This window comes from Enhydra lutris, unplaced genomic scaffold (assembly GCF_002288905.1).
Source record: "Enhydra lutris kenyoni isolate GAN:26980312 unplaced genomic scaffold, ASM228890v2 scaffoldscaffold14, whole genome shotgun sequence".
Lineage (NCBI taxonomy): Eukaryota > Metazoa > Chordata > Mammalia > Carnivora > Mustelidae > Enhydra > Enhydra lutris.
Window position 1 is genome coordinate 38,952,922 of NW_019154098.1, and position 21,237 is coordinate 38,974,158.

The following is a 21,237-nucleotide window of genomic DNA, read 5'->3' on the forward strand; positions in this document are numbered from 1 at the left end:
CTAATATCTCCTACCTTATTTCTTCCATTTCAATCCTGTAGAAACCATCCTGGTTTGAGCCCTTCATTACTCATCTTGGGGCATCTATCCTAGCCCCTAATTGCCTTTTCTGTTCCATATTTAGAGCATCTCCAGGGTTTTTGTTTTTGTTTAATCTATTTCTTGGGTCTAAACAGTCCAATCAAACACAAACACACACACACACACACCAGAAAAAATACCCTTCTTTCCAGATGTGTACTTTCTTGATGACCAAACTTCATGTCCTCTATTCCTCTTCTGATCTTCTTATTTCCTAGTCCCTTACTTTGCAGTCAGTTGTTCTCTGCTCCTCCTGATGGCCTGTTCCACTCTCTTGCTTTTCCATACACTATTATTTCTTATTAGGAGAATGACCTCTTTTCTATGTGCCTTGTATCATTTCTCTTATTATCATACTGTTGTTAATTCTTTTATTGTTTGTGCTTTGATTGCTAGACTAGGTTAGAAGTTTGTTAAGGGTAGTATTTCCCTGCTGTATTTCCTGCTGCTTCTTTGAGCTCCTTTTAATGCTTAACACCATGCTTTGTGTTTGGCAGGCACTTAACAGGTACTTCTGAACTTGATTATTACTTTATGTTTTCCTTCATCTATATTTTTTTTTACTGTAGTAAAATACACAGCATAAAATTAATCATGTGAGGCATATAGTTCTGTAAAATCATGTACATTCACATTGGTATACAGCAATCACTATTACGCATCTCCAGAATTTTTCCATCTTTCCCAGTTGAAACTCTCTGCTCACTAAACACTAACTCTTCATTCCCGCTTTCCCACAAGTCTTTGCCACCACCATGTCACTCTCTGTCTCCATGAATTTGACTACTCCAAGAACCTCATATTAGAAAAATCATATAATGTTTGTCCTTTTGTGACTCAGCATAATGTTTTCAAGGTTTATTGGTGTTGTAGCATGTGTCAGATTTTCTTTCAGGATTAAATAATATTCCACTGTGTGTGTATTTACAGTGTAAACACGATGTTTTGTTCATCCATTCATCTGTGGATTGACACTTGGGTTGCTTCCATCTTTTGGCCACTGTGAATAATGCTGCTGTGAACATGGGTATACAAATATCTCTTCTTTCCTGCTTTTACTTCTTTGGGATACATACTCAGAAGTGGAATTAGGGAAACATGTGGTAACTTTATGTTTGATTTTTTAAGGAATCACCATATTGTTTTTCAAGCAACTGCACCATTTTCCATCTCCACCAGCAATGTATGAGCAATTGCTCCACATCTTACCACCACTTGTTATTTTCTCTCTCTCTTTTTTTTTAAATAATAGCCATGTTAATGGATGTGAGAGGTATCTCATTGTGGTTTTGATTTGCATTTCTCTAATGATTAGTGATGTTGAGTACCTTTTCATGTACTTATTGACCATTTGTATGTTCTTTGAAGAAATAGCTCTTTGAGTTCTTTGCTCATCTTTTAAGTTGGGTTCTTTGGTTATTTTGTTGTTGAGATGTAGGAGTTCTTTATATATCCCAGATATTAACCCTTTATCATACATACTATTTGCAAATTATTTTCTCCCATTTTTGGGTTGCCTTTTTACTTTGTTGATAGTATCCTTTGATGCACAAGTTTTAAATTTTGATGAAGTCCAGTTATTTATTTTTTTCTTTTGTTGCCTGGATTTTGGGTGTGATATTTAAGAAATTATTGCCAAATCCATTGTCTAGAAGCTTTCCCTCTATGTTTTCTTGTATGTTTATAGTTTTAGCTCTTATTGTTACTGTCATTGATCCATTTTCAGTCAGTTTTTTTGTATATGGTATAACATAAGAATCCCAAATTCATTTTTATTGCATATGTATATCCAGTCTTCTCAGCACCACTTGTGGAAGACACTATATTTTCTCCACTTAATCGTCTTTCCTCATTCATATTTCATTGAATGACCTTGAACTTCTTTGACTGTCACAGTTGTGATTGTAGTAGTAGTAGTAGTGCTTGATACATTTGTTTTAACTTTATTATGTTCTCATTTTTTATATCTTTTCAAAGAAAATGGTGTTTTACAAATAGTATTTTATCAGGAGCTATTGTAGATACCCAAGAGAGAAGTTAATTCATTACATAGAGTGATTTCCTAAGAACATTAGGGATTGATTCTCTTGGTTGAAAAAGGATGGCTGGATAGCTAGGAGGACAGGGATGATAGGAAGACTTTCTAAAACTTTCGAATTTTGAACTATCTAAATGTATTTAATTAGTTCTAAGATAGTATTACTAATTTAAATAATTAGTAATAAATGCAAGTGTTACATTACCTTTGAAACTTTTTATTTGGAATCCTGACTCATGTATTTAGATTAGGAAATAAAATTCTTGGCTCTATTAGTATTATTTCAAATCACAGTAGTAATTTTGTTTATACTTAAATATTATGGATTGCAGAAGCACATTGGGCTGCTTCTACCCATTTTGAGTAGCAGTACTTCTGTAAAACTGAAATGGGAAGTAAATCTGGCATGCAGGAGCAATATTAAGGAATCCATCTGTTTAATTAGAGAATGTCCTCAGTTGGGTAAAAGGGTTAGAATTGCAGTCTTCTTTGGAGACTGATTAAAAATAATAGATAAAATAAAGAATGATGTGCTCAATGAGCTACAATTCAAATAGAGGAAATTTAATGGGAAATGATTACATTAGTAGCAGATGGACTTGCTTCCTGAATTGCAATCTTACTGGAAATCCTAGACCAGCTTAAATTTGTTTTTCAGATTTAGAGTCTGATAGGAAGATAGATTTGTTTATTTGGTGTGCTGTTGTGATTCTTACTGTGTCTTTAACTGTGTCTTTTGGCTATTTCATTTTTGCTAGGCTATTTTTATGATTCCCACAAATCCACCACCAACATTCAGGAAGCCAGAACTTTGGTCCGATGATTTCACCGATTTTGTTAAAAAGTGTCTCGTGAAGAATCCTGAGCAGAGAGCTACTGCAACACAGCTTTTACAGGTCAGTGCTCATTCACCTAAGGGAAAGATGTTTTCTCTGTACCTGGTAGCTGTCTCACACTGACCGGAATTGTGGTGGGTTTATTTAACTGATTTCTCAAGATGTAAATCTGTGAGGATATATGGATTGACAAAGACACACCATTCTTCTCCTACATGTTTTCTTTGTCTCATTTTTTTCTTTTCTGCTTTCCAAATTCAGTCTTCTGTCTTTTCCCTTTTTTCTGTTTCTTTGTTGTTGTTGTCAACTCTTTCTTCCAGAGTTGTTTAAAACAAAATTTCCAAAGTGTTCTCATTTCAGAAATGAGTTATTTTCTCCACTATTACTATTTTTCATGTTTTTTCCCTGATGTGTTACTTGTTGACCCAGCAATTATTCTTTGACTTTTTGATCTACCATACAGTATATAAAAACAAGATCCCTGAGCTCCTTGAAAATATCTCATGTTGTATATACATACTGGTTACAAGATTACTTATGTCCTTTTAGTACTCCTGTTATGAGTAGATTTTATATTCAGAGCACCAGGAATTTTTTTTCTCTTAATCTGCCTTGATATCTAACACAGTCAGAAATAATTTAACATTTTAATAGGTTTTTGTGTCTTTATTTTCCCCACCAAATTGGCTTAGACCTCTAAGCTAATAATAAGACTCGATATTTGGAAATTAATTCTTTTTTGACCCAGAAATTACATTCTAGAAATTTGTTTTACAGAAAAATTTAACCATGTGTGATATAACTTATGTGTAAAAGTATTCGTAGTACATTGTAATGGCAAAGGATTGAAAACAACATAAATATCTGTCAACAAGTTGGAAGCAATCTAAGGTCCACTGAGAGGAGTGAGTGGCAGAATACACACACCTACACACACATATATGTATATATCATTGTAATTTATATTATTATATTCATTATAATATTCACTCAGTCATATATACCCACCAATATGTTATATTAACATATAAATAATAAACAATATAATTACATATTTCATTATAATTTCTTTTTTTTTTTTTTTTTAAGATTTTATTTATTTGTCAGAGAAAGAGCAAACACAATCAGGGAATGGCAGGCAGAGGGAGAAGCAGGCTTCCTGCTGAGCAAGGAGCCTGATAGAGGACTGGATTCCAGGACCCCAGGATCATGACCTGAGCTGAAGGCAGACGCTTAACTGACTGAGTCACCCAGGCGTCCCTATAATGTTTTTCACATATAAATCATGTGCATATGCCTGTGTCAGAGCTTGTAGTAGAGTAGCTCTGGAAAAATAATCAAGAAACTGGCCTCCAGAGAAAGTAACTGCATGGCTGAGAAGCAGGAGTGGGATGGAGACATACATTTTTCTGAATGCTTTTTGAGCCTTTTGAGTTCCATGTTATATGTAGGGATTACCTTTCAAAAATTAATTAATTGAAACATTTATTTTGAAATATTGTCAGCATTTCAAAGGAATTTTGAGCACATAACTCAAGGGTCGATTGATATTGTTGAGTATCTGAATTAGTCAACCCCAAGGAAGGCAAGAAAAGAGTGGGGAGAAAAGAAAAACAGAAAAAGTGGTACAGATAACGTAAAAAATGATGGTGAAAATAAATCCAAATATATCTGGTAACTGATTTTTAGATAATGTAACAAATATTTCTTTGTAGACTTTGGTCCATAATCTTTTCTGATCTTAAGAAAATAAATTCTGGGTTTTTGTTTTTTGGTTTTTTTTTTTTACTTTGAGTTTTTAGGATAAAAAAGAATTTAAGAAATATTCCAGGGGCACCTGGGAGGCTCAGTCAGTCCGTCAGTTGAGTGTCTAACTCTTGGTTTTGGCTTAAGTTATGATCTCATGGGTCATGAGATTGAGCTCTGTGCTCAGTGGGGAGTCTGCTGGAGTTTTTCTCCCTCTGCCCATCTCCCCGCTCTCTCTCTCTCTCCCTCTCTCAAATAAATAAATCTTAAAAAAAAAAAAAAGAAAGAAATATTCCAGTATAATTCCTTAATTTTTGTGAATGATGGTCTTGAAGCCCAGAAAGGTTAAATGACTCACTGAAGATCACACCGTGAACGTGACTGTGGTAGGTTTATTCCGTTTGTCCCCTAGCTCCACTCTTTCTCCACTCTGTTTTCTGCCCAAGAGGTTGACCTATATGGGCTACATTAACAAGCTGTCTAGTCTCTAGTTGGGTTTGGCTCAAACATCTTTCTTTATAATAAGAGTAAACTGTGCAACTAATTTTGTATAGTGCTTATGAGCCAGTATTTGCTTTCTTGATTTTTTTCTCTATTGAGCTACTGTTGACTGCTCAAGGCCCTCTGTTACAATGTACTCTTCCTTGTCTAGCTTTTTTTTTTTTTTAAAGATTTATTTATTTGAGAGAGAGAGAGAGCATGCACAATCATGAGCAGCAGAGGCACAGGGAGAGGGAGAGAGAATCTCCAGCAGACCATGCTGAGTGTGGAGTCTACAGTGGGGTGTGATCTCATGACCCTGAGATCAAGACTTGAGCTGAAACCAAGAGTTGAGAGCTTAACTAACTGTGCCACCTGGGCATCCCCCTGGCCTACCTTCTTAACTGACCCCTTGCTACCTCCTTTCTTTTCCTGTATAAATTCTGAAATAATAGACTTGTAGTTTCTTATACAGACCATGCTTTTTCAATCCTCTATACCTTTTCTCACACTGTTTCCCCCACCACAACCTAGTTTAAAAACCCCATTCACAAACAGACTCCTTCTTACTCTTTTAATTGTTTCTAATTCAAATTAGGTATTCCTCCAGGAAGACTTCCTCTCATCCTCATTTAGGCTAGTTGTCATTCCGTGGTGTTCCCATAAGTGCATATCATATATTGGTATCTGGTGCTTAATACATGTGTATTGGAGGGGCGCCTGGGTGGCTCAGTGGGATAAGCCTCTGCCTTCGGCTCAGGTCATGATTTTGGGGTCCTGGGATTGAGCCCCACATTGGGCTCTCTGCTCAGTAGGGAGACTGCTTCCCCCTGTCTCTCTACCTGCCTCTCTGTCTTCTTGTGATCTCTCTCTGTCAAATAAATAAATAAAATCTTTTAAAAAATTACATGTGTATTAGGTAGGATAATTATCTTGAGTCTCATTAGACTCATTTGAGTCTTATTTTGCTAGATGCCTAGAAGCCATTCTGTCCCTTAAAGGAGTTTTGCACGCCTTACATATTATGAATTGATTTATGACTCTCGGAGGACAGTCTTACTATGAAGTTTTAGTGGACACATCTATAGCCTACCTGGAACGTGATACCGTGTTGATTTCTAGACCCTGAAAAAGAAACAGTTTTTAAAAGGAAATTCATGCTGAATTGTTATGGTGGTTTATTCTCCATGGCAGAGCATAAATAATTGCTTAAATTTAAAGAATCATACACTGAAAGGATCCTTTGAAATTGTTAGTTAACTCATAGTAGTTTTTAAAAGATGAGTTAATTGAAACCCCAAAGATGTTAAAGGACAGGGTTCAGGTTCAGCTTAGTGGCACTAGAGTTGCTGGTGGGCAGCCTCCAACCTAAAGTCAACTTCTGCCCCAGAAGTTCTTCTGTGATCATGTGAGGTTGACTGAGATCTGCCATTATTTGAATTGACCCCTGGGCTTGGCTGGAACAGATGGTGTCCTGGGTTACTCTGCACTCCTGTGGCATGTGACTTACTTTTCATTTCACCAGTTCAGCTGAGTAGTAGAAACTATCTACCTTGTTGTCCCTCCCATTTACAGTAGTCAAAGTACTTTCTCTTCATACTTTAAGATCTTTATCAAACTATGTTATAGTGTTTGCTCTAAGCTTTAAACAATTGAGAAAACTCAAGAGAATAAGGGAAATCTATTGTATTTATGCTATTTTTGCTCTTTCCATTGTTCTTTCTCCTAATGTTTCACAGTCCTTCTTTCTATTACTTCCTTTCTGTCTGGAGGACTTCCTGTAAGCCATTTTTTTAAGGTAGGTCTGTAGTAACAAATTCTTAGTTTTCCTTCATCTGAGAATGTCTGGTCTTCCTCTTCTTTCCTGAGGAAATACTTTTATGTTCTGTTGATCTTTATTAAAATAACTGTCTATTGACATATAATTATGAAAATTACATTTTGAAGCTGTATTGCTGCCTCAAAAGGTGGTCTGTCTCAAATTGTACTTGTCCCTTTACTTTCTCGGACCCTTCCCCAGCCCCCCTCATAAAAAAGTCATCGAAGAGGTGCTAGGTGGCTCAGTCAGTTGAGCATCTGACTCTTGATTTCAGCTCAGGTCATGATCTCAGGGTGGTGAGACTGAGCCCCACATCAGGCTTCATGCTCCAGACTCCCATGTGGAGCCTACTTGAGATTCTCCCTTTCTCTCTCTCTGCCTCTCCTCCTGCTAACTCACGTGTTGTTCGCTCTCTCTCAAAAAAAAAAAAAAAAAAAAAAAAAGTCATTGAAAACTCAGGCCTATTCTTTTTTTTTTTTTTTTTTAATTAACATATATAATGTATTATTAGCCCCAGGGGTACAGGTCTTTGAATTGCCAGGTTTATATGCTTCACAGCACTCACCCTAGCACATACCCTCCCCAGTGTCCATAAACCTAGGCCTATTCTTGTGGTTTCCCTTCTGTTTATCAGAATCATAGTAGCAAACTCAAATATTTTAGCTAGATCAGGATAATGCAAAAAAAAAGAAGTTAAAAGTTTTATACGTAGTATAGAAATGAGACAATTATGTTCTGAAAAGTATTTTTCTTCTATTGCTGTTATTTTGCTATTGGGGATGATTATATTATTTAAAAGATAATAGAGTAAAAAAAATACATAAGAGAAGTAATGAAGTAGTTGCCCTCCTTTTCACCACTGTCAGTTTATTAAGGTTAATTAAAATTTGTATGTATTACCAAAATAATTTTATTTTCATATGTTATATCACCAATCTCTTATTTTTATGGCTTTTAATTAATTATTTTAATTTTTAAAAGTTTTTATTTAAACTCCAGTTATCTAACATACTGTGTAATATTAGTTTCAGGTGTACAATATGTGTTTCAACACTTCCATACAACACCCGGTACTCATCACGACAAGTACATTCCTTAATCCCCACCACCCACCTCTCTCTGGTAACTGAAGATCACCACTCGTTAAAAAGTTCTTCTTATCTTTTTCACTATCTAATTTATACTTCCTTTGGACAATTATATTTTTAAGGGTAAGGTAGTTTTATTAACAGGATTGCGTTTTTTGTGCGTGCTTTAATAGTTTCCTAGAATCAAGTTAAACCTAAAAACAAAATCTCAATTTCTAAAGCAGCTGAAATAATTCTCTTTTCTTAATGTATACATTTAATTCTGGTTGAAAGAACAGTCATTGAAGCCGATGATCCTGGTTAGCATTTATGCCTTTTTTAAATGTATTTTAGTTATCACTCAGAGAAATCTTTTGAATTTATACCATTGAATTTTACTTTTCCAGCATCCTTTTATCAAGAATGCAAAGCCTGTATCAATTTTAAGAGACCTGATCACAGAAGCTATGGAGATCAAAGCTAAAAGACATGAAGAGCAGCAGCGAGAATTGGAAGAGGAGGAAGAAAATTCGGTTCGTAAATACCCTCAAAAAGTCTATTTCTTTTCTTCTGAGTAATTTTTAATAACAAAATAACATAATTATGTATCACATTTTATGATGTCTAATGCTTCTCTTCTTCACTAATGATGTTTTCCTTCTTTTAAATTGTACAGTTTTTTCTGGTTTAGGATCCAGAGATGAATACCTCTTGGTATTCAGATAGTTGTAAAATTTGAAAACACAAATATTTTATTTTTTTACTGATTGAAAATGTCATTGATAGTATTATATTTTCCCACAGAAGTTTGTTTTAATCTTATAGTTACACAAATAGTATTATTTTGCTAATTTACATTTAGTTTTAATTTCAGAGACTAGTTATCCAATGGGGATTTCTTGAAATTCTTTTACCCTTTTAACCAATTATTAAACCTTGTGTCATAAGGTATCCCAGGACAAGAACTAGTGTGCATCTTGGCAGAGTTGATTTTTGATCAACTTTGAGACAGATGTTTTAAACTTATTTTATAGATGTAAGATTTTTACTAATGAATCCACCATTCAGAATTTTAAATAACATCTTTATAAAGATGGTTTTATTTGTAGCTGTGGGATTGTGTATTAATTCTATAAAGTTAAATAAGTGATACGGAATGAGGTAAAGGCCTTGGTTTTGCATTCAAAGGGCTTTATACTTCCCACCCTCGGTTCCTGTGTGTTGGTAGGTACAGTTATTGATTTCTCATTTGTAAATGCTGATTTTTTTCTAGATTTTTTTGGTAGTTTTAAAAGCACTTTTATCGGGGCGCCTGGGTGGCTCAGAGGGTTAAAGCCTCTGCCTTCAGCTCAGGTCATGATCCCAGGATCCCGGGATCGAGCCCCGCATCGGGCTCTCTGCTCAGCAGGGAGCCTGCTTCCTTCTCTCTCTCTGCCTGCTTCTCTGCCTACTTGTGATCTCTGTCTGTCCAATAAATAAATAAAATCTTAAAAAAAAATAAATAAAAGCACTTTTATCATATATTATCATATATTATTTATCATATATTTGTCGTATACCATATATATTATTTATCATGTATTATTTCATTTTATCTTTTAAAAAAAGATTGGTCATATATATATGTTATTATCCCATTTTGCAGATGAGTGAAATTAGGTTAGGAGAGAAGTGATTTACCGAATTTCACAAAGCTAATGAGGAACCAAGAATAAAAATAAAAAACTTCTAAGATCCCATGTTCATTCATTAATGCTTTATGCTCACTTTTCAATCAGATGTTTACTAGTACTTCAGAAATAAACAACGTTGACTTATCAGAGTTACATAATTTCTGATAAGTTTATATTCACAAAAATATCTAGTTTTTGCCCTTCTGTGGTTGTACCCATCTGCCTTGCTTTTACCTTATGCAAGCTTCATATGAGTGCTGGGCTGGTAAACTACCTTCAGTTAGTTGTCAGTGGCGATTGATTGTTTTGCTTTGTTCTGTCTTCCCTACATAATTATAGGCCAGTTTCCATTTTTGATGGATAAAGAACCATTGATGACTCCAGAGCTTACCAGTTTTTACTAGTCTTAATACCTTGCTATAGTCACTTCGGTGATTTTCTGCTGCTTCAGTGATCTCTTTCTTCACTATTTTCTTCTCCTCTGCTGAGCTCCAGCATGACTGATCTTCTTTCAGATTTTTTATTTTTAATTTTTTAATTTTTTCTTTTGATTTCTTTTTTTATTATGTTCAGTTAGTACATCATTATATATATATATATATATATATATATATATATATATATATATATATAGTATAGTACATCATTAGTTTTTGATTTAGTGTTCAAAGATTCATTAGTTACGTATATACCCAGTGCACATCACAACACATGTCCTTCTTAATACCCATGACCATGTTACCCCCTCCCCTCTGAAACCCTCACTTTGTTTCCTGGGGTCCATATCCATAGTCTCTCATGGTTCATCTCCCTCTCTGATTTCTCCCTGTTCAGATTTCCCTCCCTTCCCCTGTGATCCTCTGTGCTATTTCTTATGTTCCATATATGAGTGAAACCATATGGTAATTGTCTTTCTCTGCTTGACTTACTTTACTTAGTATAAACCCCTCCAGTTCCATCCATGTCGATGCAAATGGTAGGTATTCATCCTTTCCAATGGCTGAGTAATATTCCATTGTGTATATATACCACATCTTATTTATCCATTCATCTGTTGAAGGGCATCTTGGTTCCTTCCACAGTTTGGTTGTTGTGGACATTGTTGCTATGAGCATTGGGGTACATGTGCCCCTTCTTTTCACTGCATCTGTACCTTTGGAGTAAATACGTAGTAGTACAATTCCTGGGTTGTAGAGTAGCTCTATTTTTAACATCTTAAGGAACCTCCATACTGTTTTCCAGAGTAGCTGTACCAGCTTACATTCTCACCAACAGTATAAGAAGGTTCCCCTTTCTCTGCATCCTCACCAACATTTGTTGTTTCCTATTTTGTTTATTTTTGCCATTCTAATTGGTGTAAGGTGGTATCTCATTATGGTTTTGATTTGTATTTCCCTGATGGCTAATGATGTTGAGCACTTTTTCATGTTTCTGTTAGCCATTTGTATGTCTTCTTTGGAGAAGTGTCTGTTCATGTCTTCTGCCCATTTTTTGACTGGGTTATTTGTTTTTTGAGTGTTGAGTTTGAGAAGTTCCTTATAGATCTTAGATATCAGCCCTTTATCTGCAGTGTCATTTGCAAATACCTTCTCCCATTCCGTGGGTTGCCTCTTTGTTTTGTTGACTGTTTCCTTTGCTGTGCAGAAGCTTTTGATTTTGATGAAGTCCCAAAAGTTCATTTTTGCTTTTGTTTCCCTTGCCTTTGGAGATGTGTCTTGAAAGAAGTTGCTGTGGCCAGTGTTGAAGCGGTTACTGCCTATGTTCTCCTCTAGGATTTTGTTGGATTCCTGTCTCACATTGAGGTCTTTCACCCGTTTTGAGTTTTATCTTTGTGTATGGTATAAGGGAATCATCCAGTTCCACTCTTCTATATGCAGCTGTCCAGTTTTCCTAGCACCACTTATTGAAGAGACTGTCTTTTTTCAAATTTTTTTTATTTCTGATGTGGCCAAAAACCTTTCCTTCCTTTGCTTGAAACATTTCTTCCTGAGTACTGGAGTCACTTGGTTCTTATCTTTTGAGTCTCAGCTTTAAATACCACACGCTCCAAAACTTAGCAGCAATACACATTACAACTTATTACAACTTAACAATACACATTTATTATTTCATGATATCTATAGATCAGTTATTTCAGAAGTGGCTTAGTTGGATGACTCTTCTAAGATAGCTCACCCATAGGGCTATTGGTGTGCAGCTTCCATTCCCTGTCATGTGGGACTCTCCTTAGGGCTACTCGAGAGTCCTGTCAGCATGGCAGCTGGCTTCTCTTAGAGTAAGTGATCCGAGAGGAAATCTCAGTGCTTTTTATGACATAGTCTGAGGTTGCACACTGTCCCTTCTGCCACATTTGATTTGTTAAAAGAAGTTACTGGTCATGGACAGTGGTGGAGTGGGGAGCTCCAAGAACCTATGCCTTCACAGATTTACAGGCAAGAACCTATGCCTGCCACCTCCCATTTTCTAGCTTGGCAGCAGCCTTGGGAACAGCAGCAGAGAGGGGTGGTGTGGGGAGTGGTAAGAACCTTGTTCTCAGAAAACTGTGGCTTTGCATTTTGTCCTGCCTGGTCATTCCCTGAGGGACCAGCACAGAGACTTGCCTTTGTTTTGGGCCCCTGAGCTAGAGCAGCTTCCTGGATGGTGTCTTTCAAAAACATCTAAACTTACTGGAGCTAATAAACAAGTTCAGCACAGTTTCAGGGTATAAGATCAACATACAAAAATCAGTTATGTTTTCATCAGAATAAATTTAAGCAAGAAGGTGAAAGATTTGTACAGTGAAAAAGTACAAAACATTTCCAAAAGAAATTAAAGAGTACCTACGACATCAGCAGAAGGATATCCTGTATAAAGGGACTGGTAGACTTAATAATGTTAAGATAACAGTATTTTCCAAAGTGATTCACAGATTAATCCAATCCCTATCAAAATATCACTGATCTTTTTTGCAAAATGGGAAAAGTCAACGCTCAAATTCAGATAGATCAAGGGGACCCCAAACAGCTAAAACAATATTGAAAAAGAAGAACAAAGTTGATGTGTTCACCTCCCAATTTCAAAACTTAACATAAGGCTGTAGTAATCAGATGTGGTACCAGCATAAGGATAAATATACAGACCAATGGAATAGAATTGATAGTCCAGAAATAAACCCATACATCTATGGCCAGTTGATTTTCAACAAAAGGTATTTCTTTGGTGAAAAAACAGATGGTACTGGGACAACTGAATAGCCACATATAAAAGAATGAACTTGGACCCCTACCTCTCATCATATACAAAGGCCTTTTGATATAAGATCTGATTGGATGGATCAACAAACTAAATATGATTTTAAAACACTTAGGAGAAACCAGAAGTAATCTTCTTGACTTTGGATTTGGCAATGGATTCTTAGATGACCAAAGCATGAGTAACAAAAGAAAAAATTGATCACAATATAAAACTCTATATGTTAAAGGATATTATGAAGAAATGAAAAGATATCCTATGAAATGGAAGAAGATATTTATAGATTATGTGTCTGGTAAGGATCTAGTATCCAACACATGTAAAGAACTCTGGCAACTCAACAAGAGAAAGACCTAATTGAAAAATAAGGAAAGGATTTAAGTAGACATTTCTCCAAAGGTATACAAATGGCCAACAAGAACACAAAATGAGGCTCAGCAACATTAGTCATTAGGGAAATGCAAATCAAATCCACAATGGGATATTACTATACACCTACTAGGTGTGCTATTATTAAACAAACAAAACCAGGAAATAACAAGTGTTGATAAGGATATGGAGAAATTGGAGCCTTCATACACTGCTGATGAAAATAAAAAATGGTACAGCTTTCATGGAAAACAGTTTGGTAGTTCCTTAAAATGTTAAACAGAATTACCATATGATCTAACAATTCCACTTATAAGTATATACCCAGAAGAATTGAAAACAGTCCATAGCACTATTCACGATAGACAAAAGTAGATAAATTGTGGCATATACATACAATGGAATATTATTCAGCCATAAAAAGAAATAAAATAGTGATACATGATACTATGTATAAACCTTATATCATGAAGTGAAAGAAGTCAGACATAAAAAGTTATATCGTATAATATGAATTATCTGAAATAGGTAAATCCTCAGTGACAAAAATCAGATTGGTGCTTGCAAGAGACTAGAGATGGGGAGTAACTGTTTGATGAGTGAACTCTTTTCTTCTAGGGTGATGAAAATATTTTGATACTAGATCGAGGTGTTGGTTTACAACATTGTGAATGTACTAAATGAATCACTTTACACTTAAAAATAATATTGTGTTAGCTGAAGTTCAACTAACAAATCAAAACAAGTCACATAGTCTGCCTCACACTTAAGCAGAGGAGAAGTGGGCTCTACCTTTTCAGGGAAAATTTCAAAGAATTTATGGGCATGTCTTAAAACTAACAGGAACTGTCCTGTAGTTGCAAATGGTTTACATTCTTTGCACATGCACGGAATGGGTATACTCACTACCTCTCAGGAACTGTCTCTTCTTTACTCTTAAATTTTATCCCTTTATATGACCAGCTGTCAGTCCAGGATTTCATCTTCTAAATCACATTCAGAAAGAGATGAGACTCCTTCAGTCTAGTTCAACTCAGTTTGAAGACTTACAAGCTAAAGAGTAGTTACCTGCCCCCACATACCTAGTATACAGTGGGACTCAGGGATAAGATTATCACTATAGATAGTTCTGTTCGAAAAGAATGAGGACAAGAGGCACATTAATTAGTACTCCATGGCAGTTTTGGAATCCAGCCAAGAAAGTGTTAGAAGTTCCTTGATTATTTCAGTTCTATTCCTGCCCTGTTTCTCTCCAACCTTTTGCTGTGCCCTCTTGAGTTCTTGATTCTGCTCTCTGTCATTCTTCCTTTTTCATGGAAGCTATTCTATATTTTGAACCAAATCGTTTTCTCAGCCTCTTCCTACCTGTAGAAAAGTCTGAGGGTCCAAAGTCCTCTTTTTTTTTTTTTTTTTTAAGATTTTATTTATTTATTTGACAGAGAGAGGGAGAGAGAGAGAGAGATCACAAGTAGGCAGAGCAGCAGGCAGAGACAGAGAGGGAAGCAGGCTCCCTGCTGAGCAGAGAGCCTGATGTGGGACTCAATCCCAGGACCCTGAGACCATGACCTGAGCCAAAGGCAGAGGTTTAAACCACTGAGCCACCCAGGTTCCCCCAAAGTCCTCTTTTCATTTTGTGCTGTCTCTGTTCTACTGAGACATGCTGGTGATGTTTTGGCTAAAAAACAAAAGCCCATTGTGGGTGTCCTGTAAATCTTACTGTGGTTCACTCCATTAGAACAGATGATGCTCACACATTTTGTTTAAATAATTGCTTCTTTACCTTGGGCTCCTGCTAAGATTGCTATGGGGCAATGCTTTTAAGCTTCTTAAAACCCTGTTACCCGTCTTGACTCTTTCTGAAGTCTTAACAAAGGATTTCCCAGTCACTTCTGAAGCTCTATTTTTAAACACTGTTTTTTGAATGTGCTTTGGATTTGATGTTTGCGTAGAAGCTTTTTCATAATTGTAGCATTGTTTGCTGTCTGAGAGGCTAGGAATTTAAAAAACCAGTAAGTCCTGATTCCTTTTTTATTTAATTATTCTTTCTTAAGCTTTTTCTCTCTCCTTTTGCATTTTGTTGTAAGTAGCAGGAAGAAACTAGGCATCACCTTAAACACTCTGCCTGGAAATCTCCCAGGTTAATAGGTACATTTTTTACTTCCCTGGTTATTATTACACAATGTCCTAAATTTTCAGCCACAGCATAATAAGAATATCCTTTCTTCAAGCTTCCCATGCAGTTCTTAAAACTCTAATTAGCCAATGATTTTTTAAAAGGCTAGTTTTAAGTTAGCTGGTATGGTTTATTGAAATATTATACAGACACTTGAATGAATGTTTAAATATTTATACAGTAAAAGAGTTAGTGCTTATTGTTTTTAAGTAAAAGAATAAGGCAAACATTCCACATGTGGTATGTTGGATGATTACTTAAAAGCAGAATGGATGGTGTTAATAAGTTGAATTGATGAGATAAGGCACCCAATGCACCATTGACAAGCAGTTATTTTTAAAGTAGATTAAAAGATTGATAAAGAGTTTACAAGAGTCGCTTTGTCACTGGAGTTTAGGCTTTTCCCATGCAGATCACAGTGTTCAGTAAAATACAAGGAGTTGAACAGATGTAGAAGAATGTTACATTAAGTGAAATGTTGAGTAAAAAGGTGGGATACTTCTTGATGTTACATGCATGTGTGTAATATGCATGTATATTTTGTATGCTTGTGTCAGGCCCTTTATTTTCACTTCCATCTAAAGAAAGTTATTTGATTTCCTATTAGTTCAATAATGACTCAGAGAAAAAGATTTTGCCTATTAATTGGCCTGGGACTATGTCTTAGGGGTTCTGTTTTTGGAAAAGAAATGGGGACTTTCTGGTGATTTCTTTATGGTTTGAACTCGAAGCTTCTCAGGCTGTGGTCCTTAATGTCTTGAGGTAGCATATCCCCTTTAAATGACTCACTGAAGCAGTGATTCTCAGCATGAGTGTGGGGAGAAATGAGGGTGCTTTGAAAAATTCACTCCTGTACAGGTGATGATATAGCCTCCATATGAGCATTTCTCAAAACCTTCCTCCTCCTCCCTGCCCCTGATTTACTAAGGGAACTTCATATCTGTCTTCCTGGTGAGAACCTTTTGAACGAGGTGGAGAACCGAACTATAAAATCAGCAGCTTCAGTTAGTCCCAAGCCTGTCATATACCTAGTTGGTTAAGTGGGTAGAATTGATCCAAGAGCAGGACAAACTGCTTGAGTTAAGTCCTCATTGTGTTCCCATAGAACTCTGTGTCTTTGGGCAAGTTGCTAACCTGGCCACTTCACTTTCACCACTTGTAAAAAGGGAATTAATGATAGACCACACTTCATAGAATTCCTGTGGGAATATAATTTTTAAAAAATATCTGAGCACGTAGAACTGTATTATACATAGTCTGCTCAGTAAAGTTTAACTTTCATATTTATTAATGCTGCTACTTATGCCAGCAATATTGCTGTTAATTATAACATTTTGGCCAGATTTTGTTTTTGTTACTATTTGGTTTGCTTTATTTTTGGTTCCTTTGGTAGTAGTTGTTGCTGCTGCTGGTTTTGCTACTCAAAGAGCCACCAAGATGATGTCACTAATCACATTTGAACCAGTATTTATATTCACAATTTCTTTTTAAGTATTTTAAGACATACTTTAAGTGGCCAAATATGTTTGGAAGAATTGATAGAGATTTTTGGAAACCTGCTTTAAGGTTATAAAAAATATATTTGAAGAAAAACAGTAAAGAAAATTTATTCTCATTCCTTTACTTCCTGAAAGTAATTAGTTTTCATGAGGAACATTTATATATGAGATAAAATTATTGGTCAAAATGAAAATTCTTTAAAAGAATTGGTTTTTCTCAAATGCTACATTCCTACACTCTCTGTAGGAGCAGTAGACTCTGTGTATGTTCAAACACAGATCATTTATTAGTTTCCTACTTTTTTCCACTCATTCTTTCTCTGTCCTCTCTCCTCCTCTAATCTGTACTGGCTGTTTTCTAGAGTCTTGAGCAGCAGGCACCCTAAGACCTCCATTGAGCATCATCCTATGACTTTCCTTTTGTTCTGTTCTGTAGTGGATCCTTTGTTCTCTGTATCTTGTGTTTCTTGTTTTACTTCCTCATTCTGATGGACCCTATCTCCCAGGAGCTTCCAGACATTAGCAGGGTTTTTTGTTTGTTTTGTGTTTTTGTTTTTGTTTTTGTTTTTTTTCCAGAACTTGTTTATCTGACCTCGTCTTTATTCTACCTTTACCCTTGAGAGATTGAGTATAAAATTCTGGGTATAAAATTCTGGATTGGAAGTAACTGTGTTCCCTTAAAATTTTGAAGGCTTTGTCCTGTTTTCTGACTCATCAGAAGACGGATGACAGTCTGATACCTGATCTTTTGAATGTTTTATGGAAGATTTTTAGATCTGAGCTTTTCTCTGTTATTTAAAGCTTTCATGATAATGTGCCTTGTAGATCTTTTTTTCATTCATTGTGTAGAGTGTCTTTTAGCCCTTTCAGTTTAGAAATACCATTAAGTGCTGTGTAATTTTATATTTCCTTTTTCATGGTACTTTTCTTTCATCTCTTCTCTCTGTTCTTGTATATTCCCTCTTTCTCTCTCTGGCACTCCTTTTATTTGGTTATTGGACTTCTTAGATTTATCATTCAATGATTTTTTCTGTTTTTTTTTTTCCTCTTTTTGTTTTTTTCTTTGAGGTCTCATCAAATTTATCTTCTAAACCTTCTATTTTTTTCCCATGTGAAATAATTTAATTTCCAACATGTCCGCCTCTTCCTCATTGTTCTTATATTATCACTTTGAATTCTCTTTTGCTTCCTACCTTGTCTCTGTTTTCTTTGTTTTCATCTCTGACTTTTCACTTTATGGACTTACTTCAAAGGTCTAGTGATGGTATCATAAGCACTAAAATTGCCTGCTGGACATTCTGTATGTAAGAGTAGAACTAGGTGACTTGCGTACCTTACTGTAAAAGATATTAGGATCCATTGCTCTGAGGCCTGAATGTGCTTGCTTCTTGTGACTTCTCTCCTTGCAAGCTTAAGTTTTAGATTTCTTTGGTCTGGTGAGTTAACTGCTACTTACAGAATTATCTGCTTTCTAGCTTCCAGATTTTTGGACATCTCCTGTTTGCTGTTTTCTCCTCTCTTGTGATCTCTGTCTTTATGAGTTTTCCTTTACTTGGCTCTTATAATTTTGGAAGCGTTTTGGGAGGGATAGGCTTAAACCCATATGTTCAAGCCTCCATTTTAATGGAAACTCTTACCATTTGTCATTTCTTGGCTGTTCCTGAAATTGTAATTTTGAAATATTGAGTTTTTAATATGATATTTAATGTAGATAAATAAATCTATAAAACTTCATATATTATAATGTTTATAAATTCCTTGAATACTCATAAATTATCACAATTCAAAGAAAAATTTTAGCCTGTTCAGTTCTGGTTTAGTTGGACAGTCTGTAATAGTGACCTAAGAAGGGAAGGGAAGCTTCTAAAAGGTAACTTACACAAAATCAGGGCAATTTAAGGCAGATTAGTAGTTGTTAACCATAGAAGTAAATGGATATTTCTCTTCTTTTTGAACTACTGTGTCTGTTACAACTAATTTTAGATGGTGGACTAAAGAAAGGTACACTCTTGGACCCTTCAGCCCCAGTGTTTGAGAATAATTATAGAATAAGGAACCATTGTCTGATTGATGCTACATTTGTCTTAACATTTATATCTGTGATGTCAAGGTTGTTGCTTTGTAACCTCTCCTTATTTTCATTTGTAACTCATCTTGGTTACCTTTGGCTAATGAAACTTCTTTTTAATTTGCTCCAGTTTGGGAGATTCATTTGACCAATATCTGCTAGTTATAGTTCTGGAGACTGGTTACCTTTTAGGATATGCCAGGAGTTTTGGGATAGATACTTTGATATCCTAGTTGTTTTCATTGAGATTTTCCCCATTCATTTTTCTTTCCTTTTGATTATTTCAAAGAAGAATTTGTTTTTTTCAACATGGAGGGAGAGTTATTCTGCCAAGTTTTATTTCTGCATTGATTTTTATCCTGGAGGACTGTATTCTTTGACAACCTTTATAGTAGCTATCTTTGGTCCTGACCCTGGATTGTTCCTTATCCAGTGAATGGACTAATGGGACACAGAGCCAGGTTGGCCCTTGGACCATTGGAAAATTTTATAAAGCTAAATTTTGAGATAATGTAGATTGAATTCTTTTCCTAATTCTAAAAACCTAGAGCTGTGAAATTCACCATATTGAGTTGCCACATTATAAGAGACATTTATATTTGATATTCAGTATTAATACTTGAGCTCATTGTGGATCCTGCTTTTTCCATTCTCAGTGAGTGCAATTTCCTGAGAATTTATGAGTTACACCAATATCAACTTATAATTTTTCCAAATTTAATTTTCTTCTACATAGTTCAGCTTACTACATATGGAGAAAAATTTGTGGCCTAAAATTAAATAGATATTTCCATCAACTCTCAATGTGACTCTGAAAAGGAAACAGTTTATGATAACCATTTCAAGATATGTTGTTTTTAAAAATTTTAGTTCTGTACACCTGTGTCCTGGGTAACTATTATAAATAAACCTCCTTAAAATATTTTTTTATTCAAGAAAGGTATGGGACGTGAGTGGAAATAGTGCCTTATGAATTTGATTTTTATACCTATTATAGAAAAAGCTAGTCTGATGAGAATACATCCTGACAAATTGACATGTTTTGATAGGTGTTGAGGTAATTGTACAGATTTTAAAAATTAAACAAATTGCAAACAGAGATTTCTGCAGCAGGTTAATCCCAATATCAAGGTTTTTGTGTTAGTTTAAGCATTGCTAAACATGACCAATTTTTTTTTTAGCATTTCTAAGCATGTGATATAAATTTGGTTCTGAGATGGGTCAACTGTATAACATAGTAAGAAAGAATTTGTTTCCTAGATGTTAGTGGAAGATATTCCCAAATCTGTAGTGTGAGATGATTAAATAACATAACTGTATTTCTTCATATTTACTGTAAATACTTAAATTGCCTATAGAATGTCACCTTTTTAAAGAGTATCTGCGATGAGAGTTGCTCTATTTAGTAGAACTTTAAAAATGGAACATTTTGTTGTCACCAAGGAGCATGAGTAGCAGAGTATAAAGCAAAAGTATGTGGATTGTTTCTGCCATATGAATTTTAAAAAATCTTGTCCAGTAAAGGATGCCGTTTTAAAACTAGGACAGAATTCTTTGCATTCTTTTTTTTATTAAACCATGTACATATTGAAGTTTGCTAAGTATATACTTCTTGTCATGTCACAATATCACAAATACGTTCTGTCAATATGACATTTTACTCTTCATGTTACCCATGGTCACCTGGCTGAGGTAGTGTTTATTGGGTTTCCTCACAATAATATTGTTCTCTTCCCCTTTCCATACTTTACACTTTGGAAAGAAATCACACTATACAGCCCACAGTTAGGGAGTGGAGAGTTATGCCCCTCCTGTTTGAGGGCAGAGTGTCTGTATAACTTATATGGAATCTTTCTACACAGGGAATTTGTCTGTTCTTCCCATTTATTCAATAATTTATGTCAGTGATTCATGGTTATTTAATTTACACTTTGCATTTGAATTTAATGCTGCTTTATTTATTTTGTTCTCAAAGTGTTCTAGTTTTGACCGTCAGGAGCCTTTTCTAGTTGGCACCTTTGTGTCTTTGAAATACCCCCATCATTGTGGGTTTTTTAGGGTTTTTGTTTTTAGTATTTTCTTACTCTCTGACACTGTAAGATACTCATATATCTTGTATATATCCTGCCACGATCCTAAAATCCTAGGAGCCTAGTT

At 35.3% G+C, this 21,237-nt stretch overlaps 1 protein-coding gene across 2 annotated transcripts in view; it reads left to right on the forward strand.

Annotated features, from left to right (window-relative positions):
• The window catches only part of LOC111146471 (serine/threonine kinase 3), a 269,794-nt gene that overhangs the window by 147,868 nt on the left and 100,689 nt on the right, over positions 1-21,237 (forward strand). For both annotated transcript variants that reach the window (XM_022502025.1, XM_022502026.1), the window contains exons 7-8: positions 2,878-3,015; positions 8,475-8,600. In XM_022502025.1, the coding sequence (XP_022357733.1) occupies positions 2,878-3,015; positions 8,475-8,600 (264 nt within the window). The remainder of the gene's footprint in view (positions 1-2,877; positions 3,016-8,474; positions 8,601-21,237) is intronic.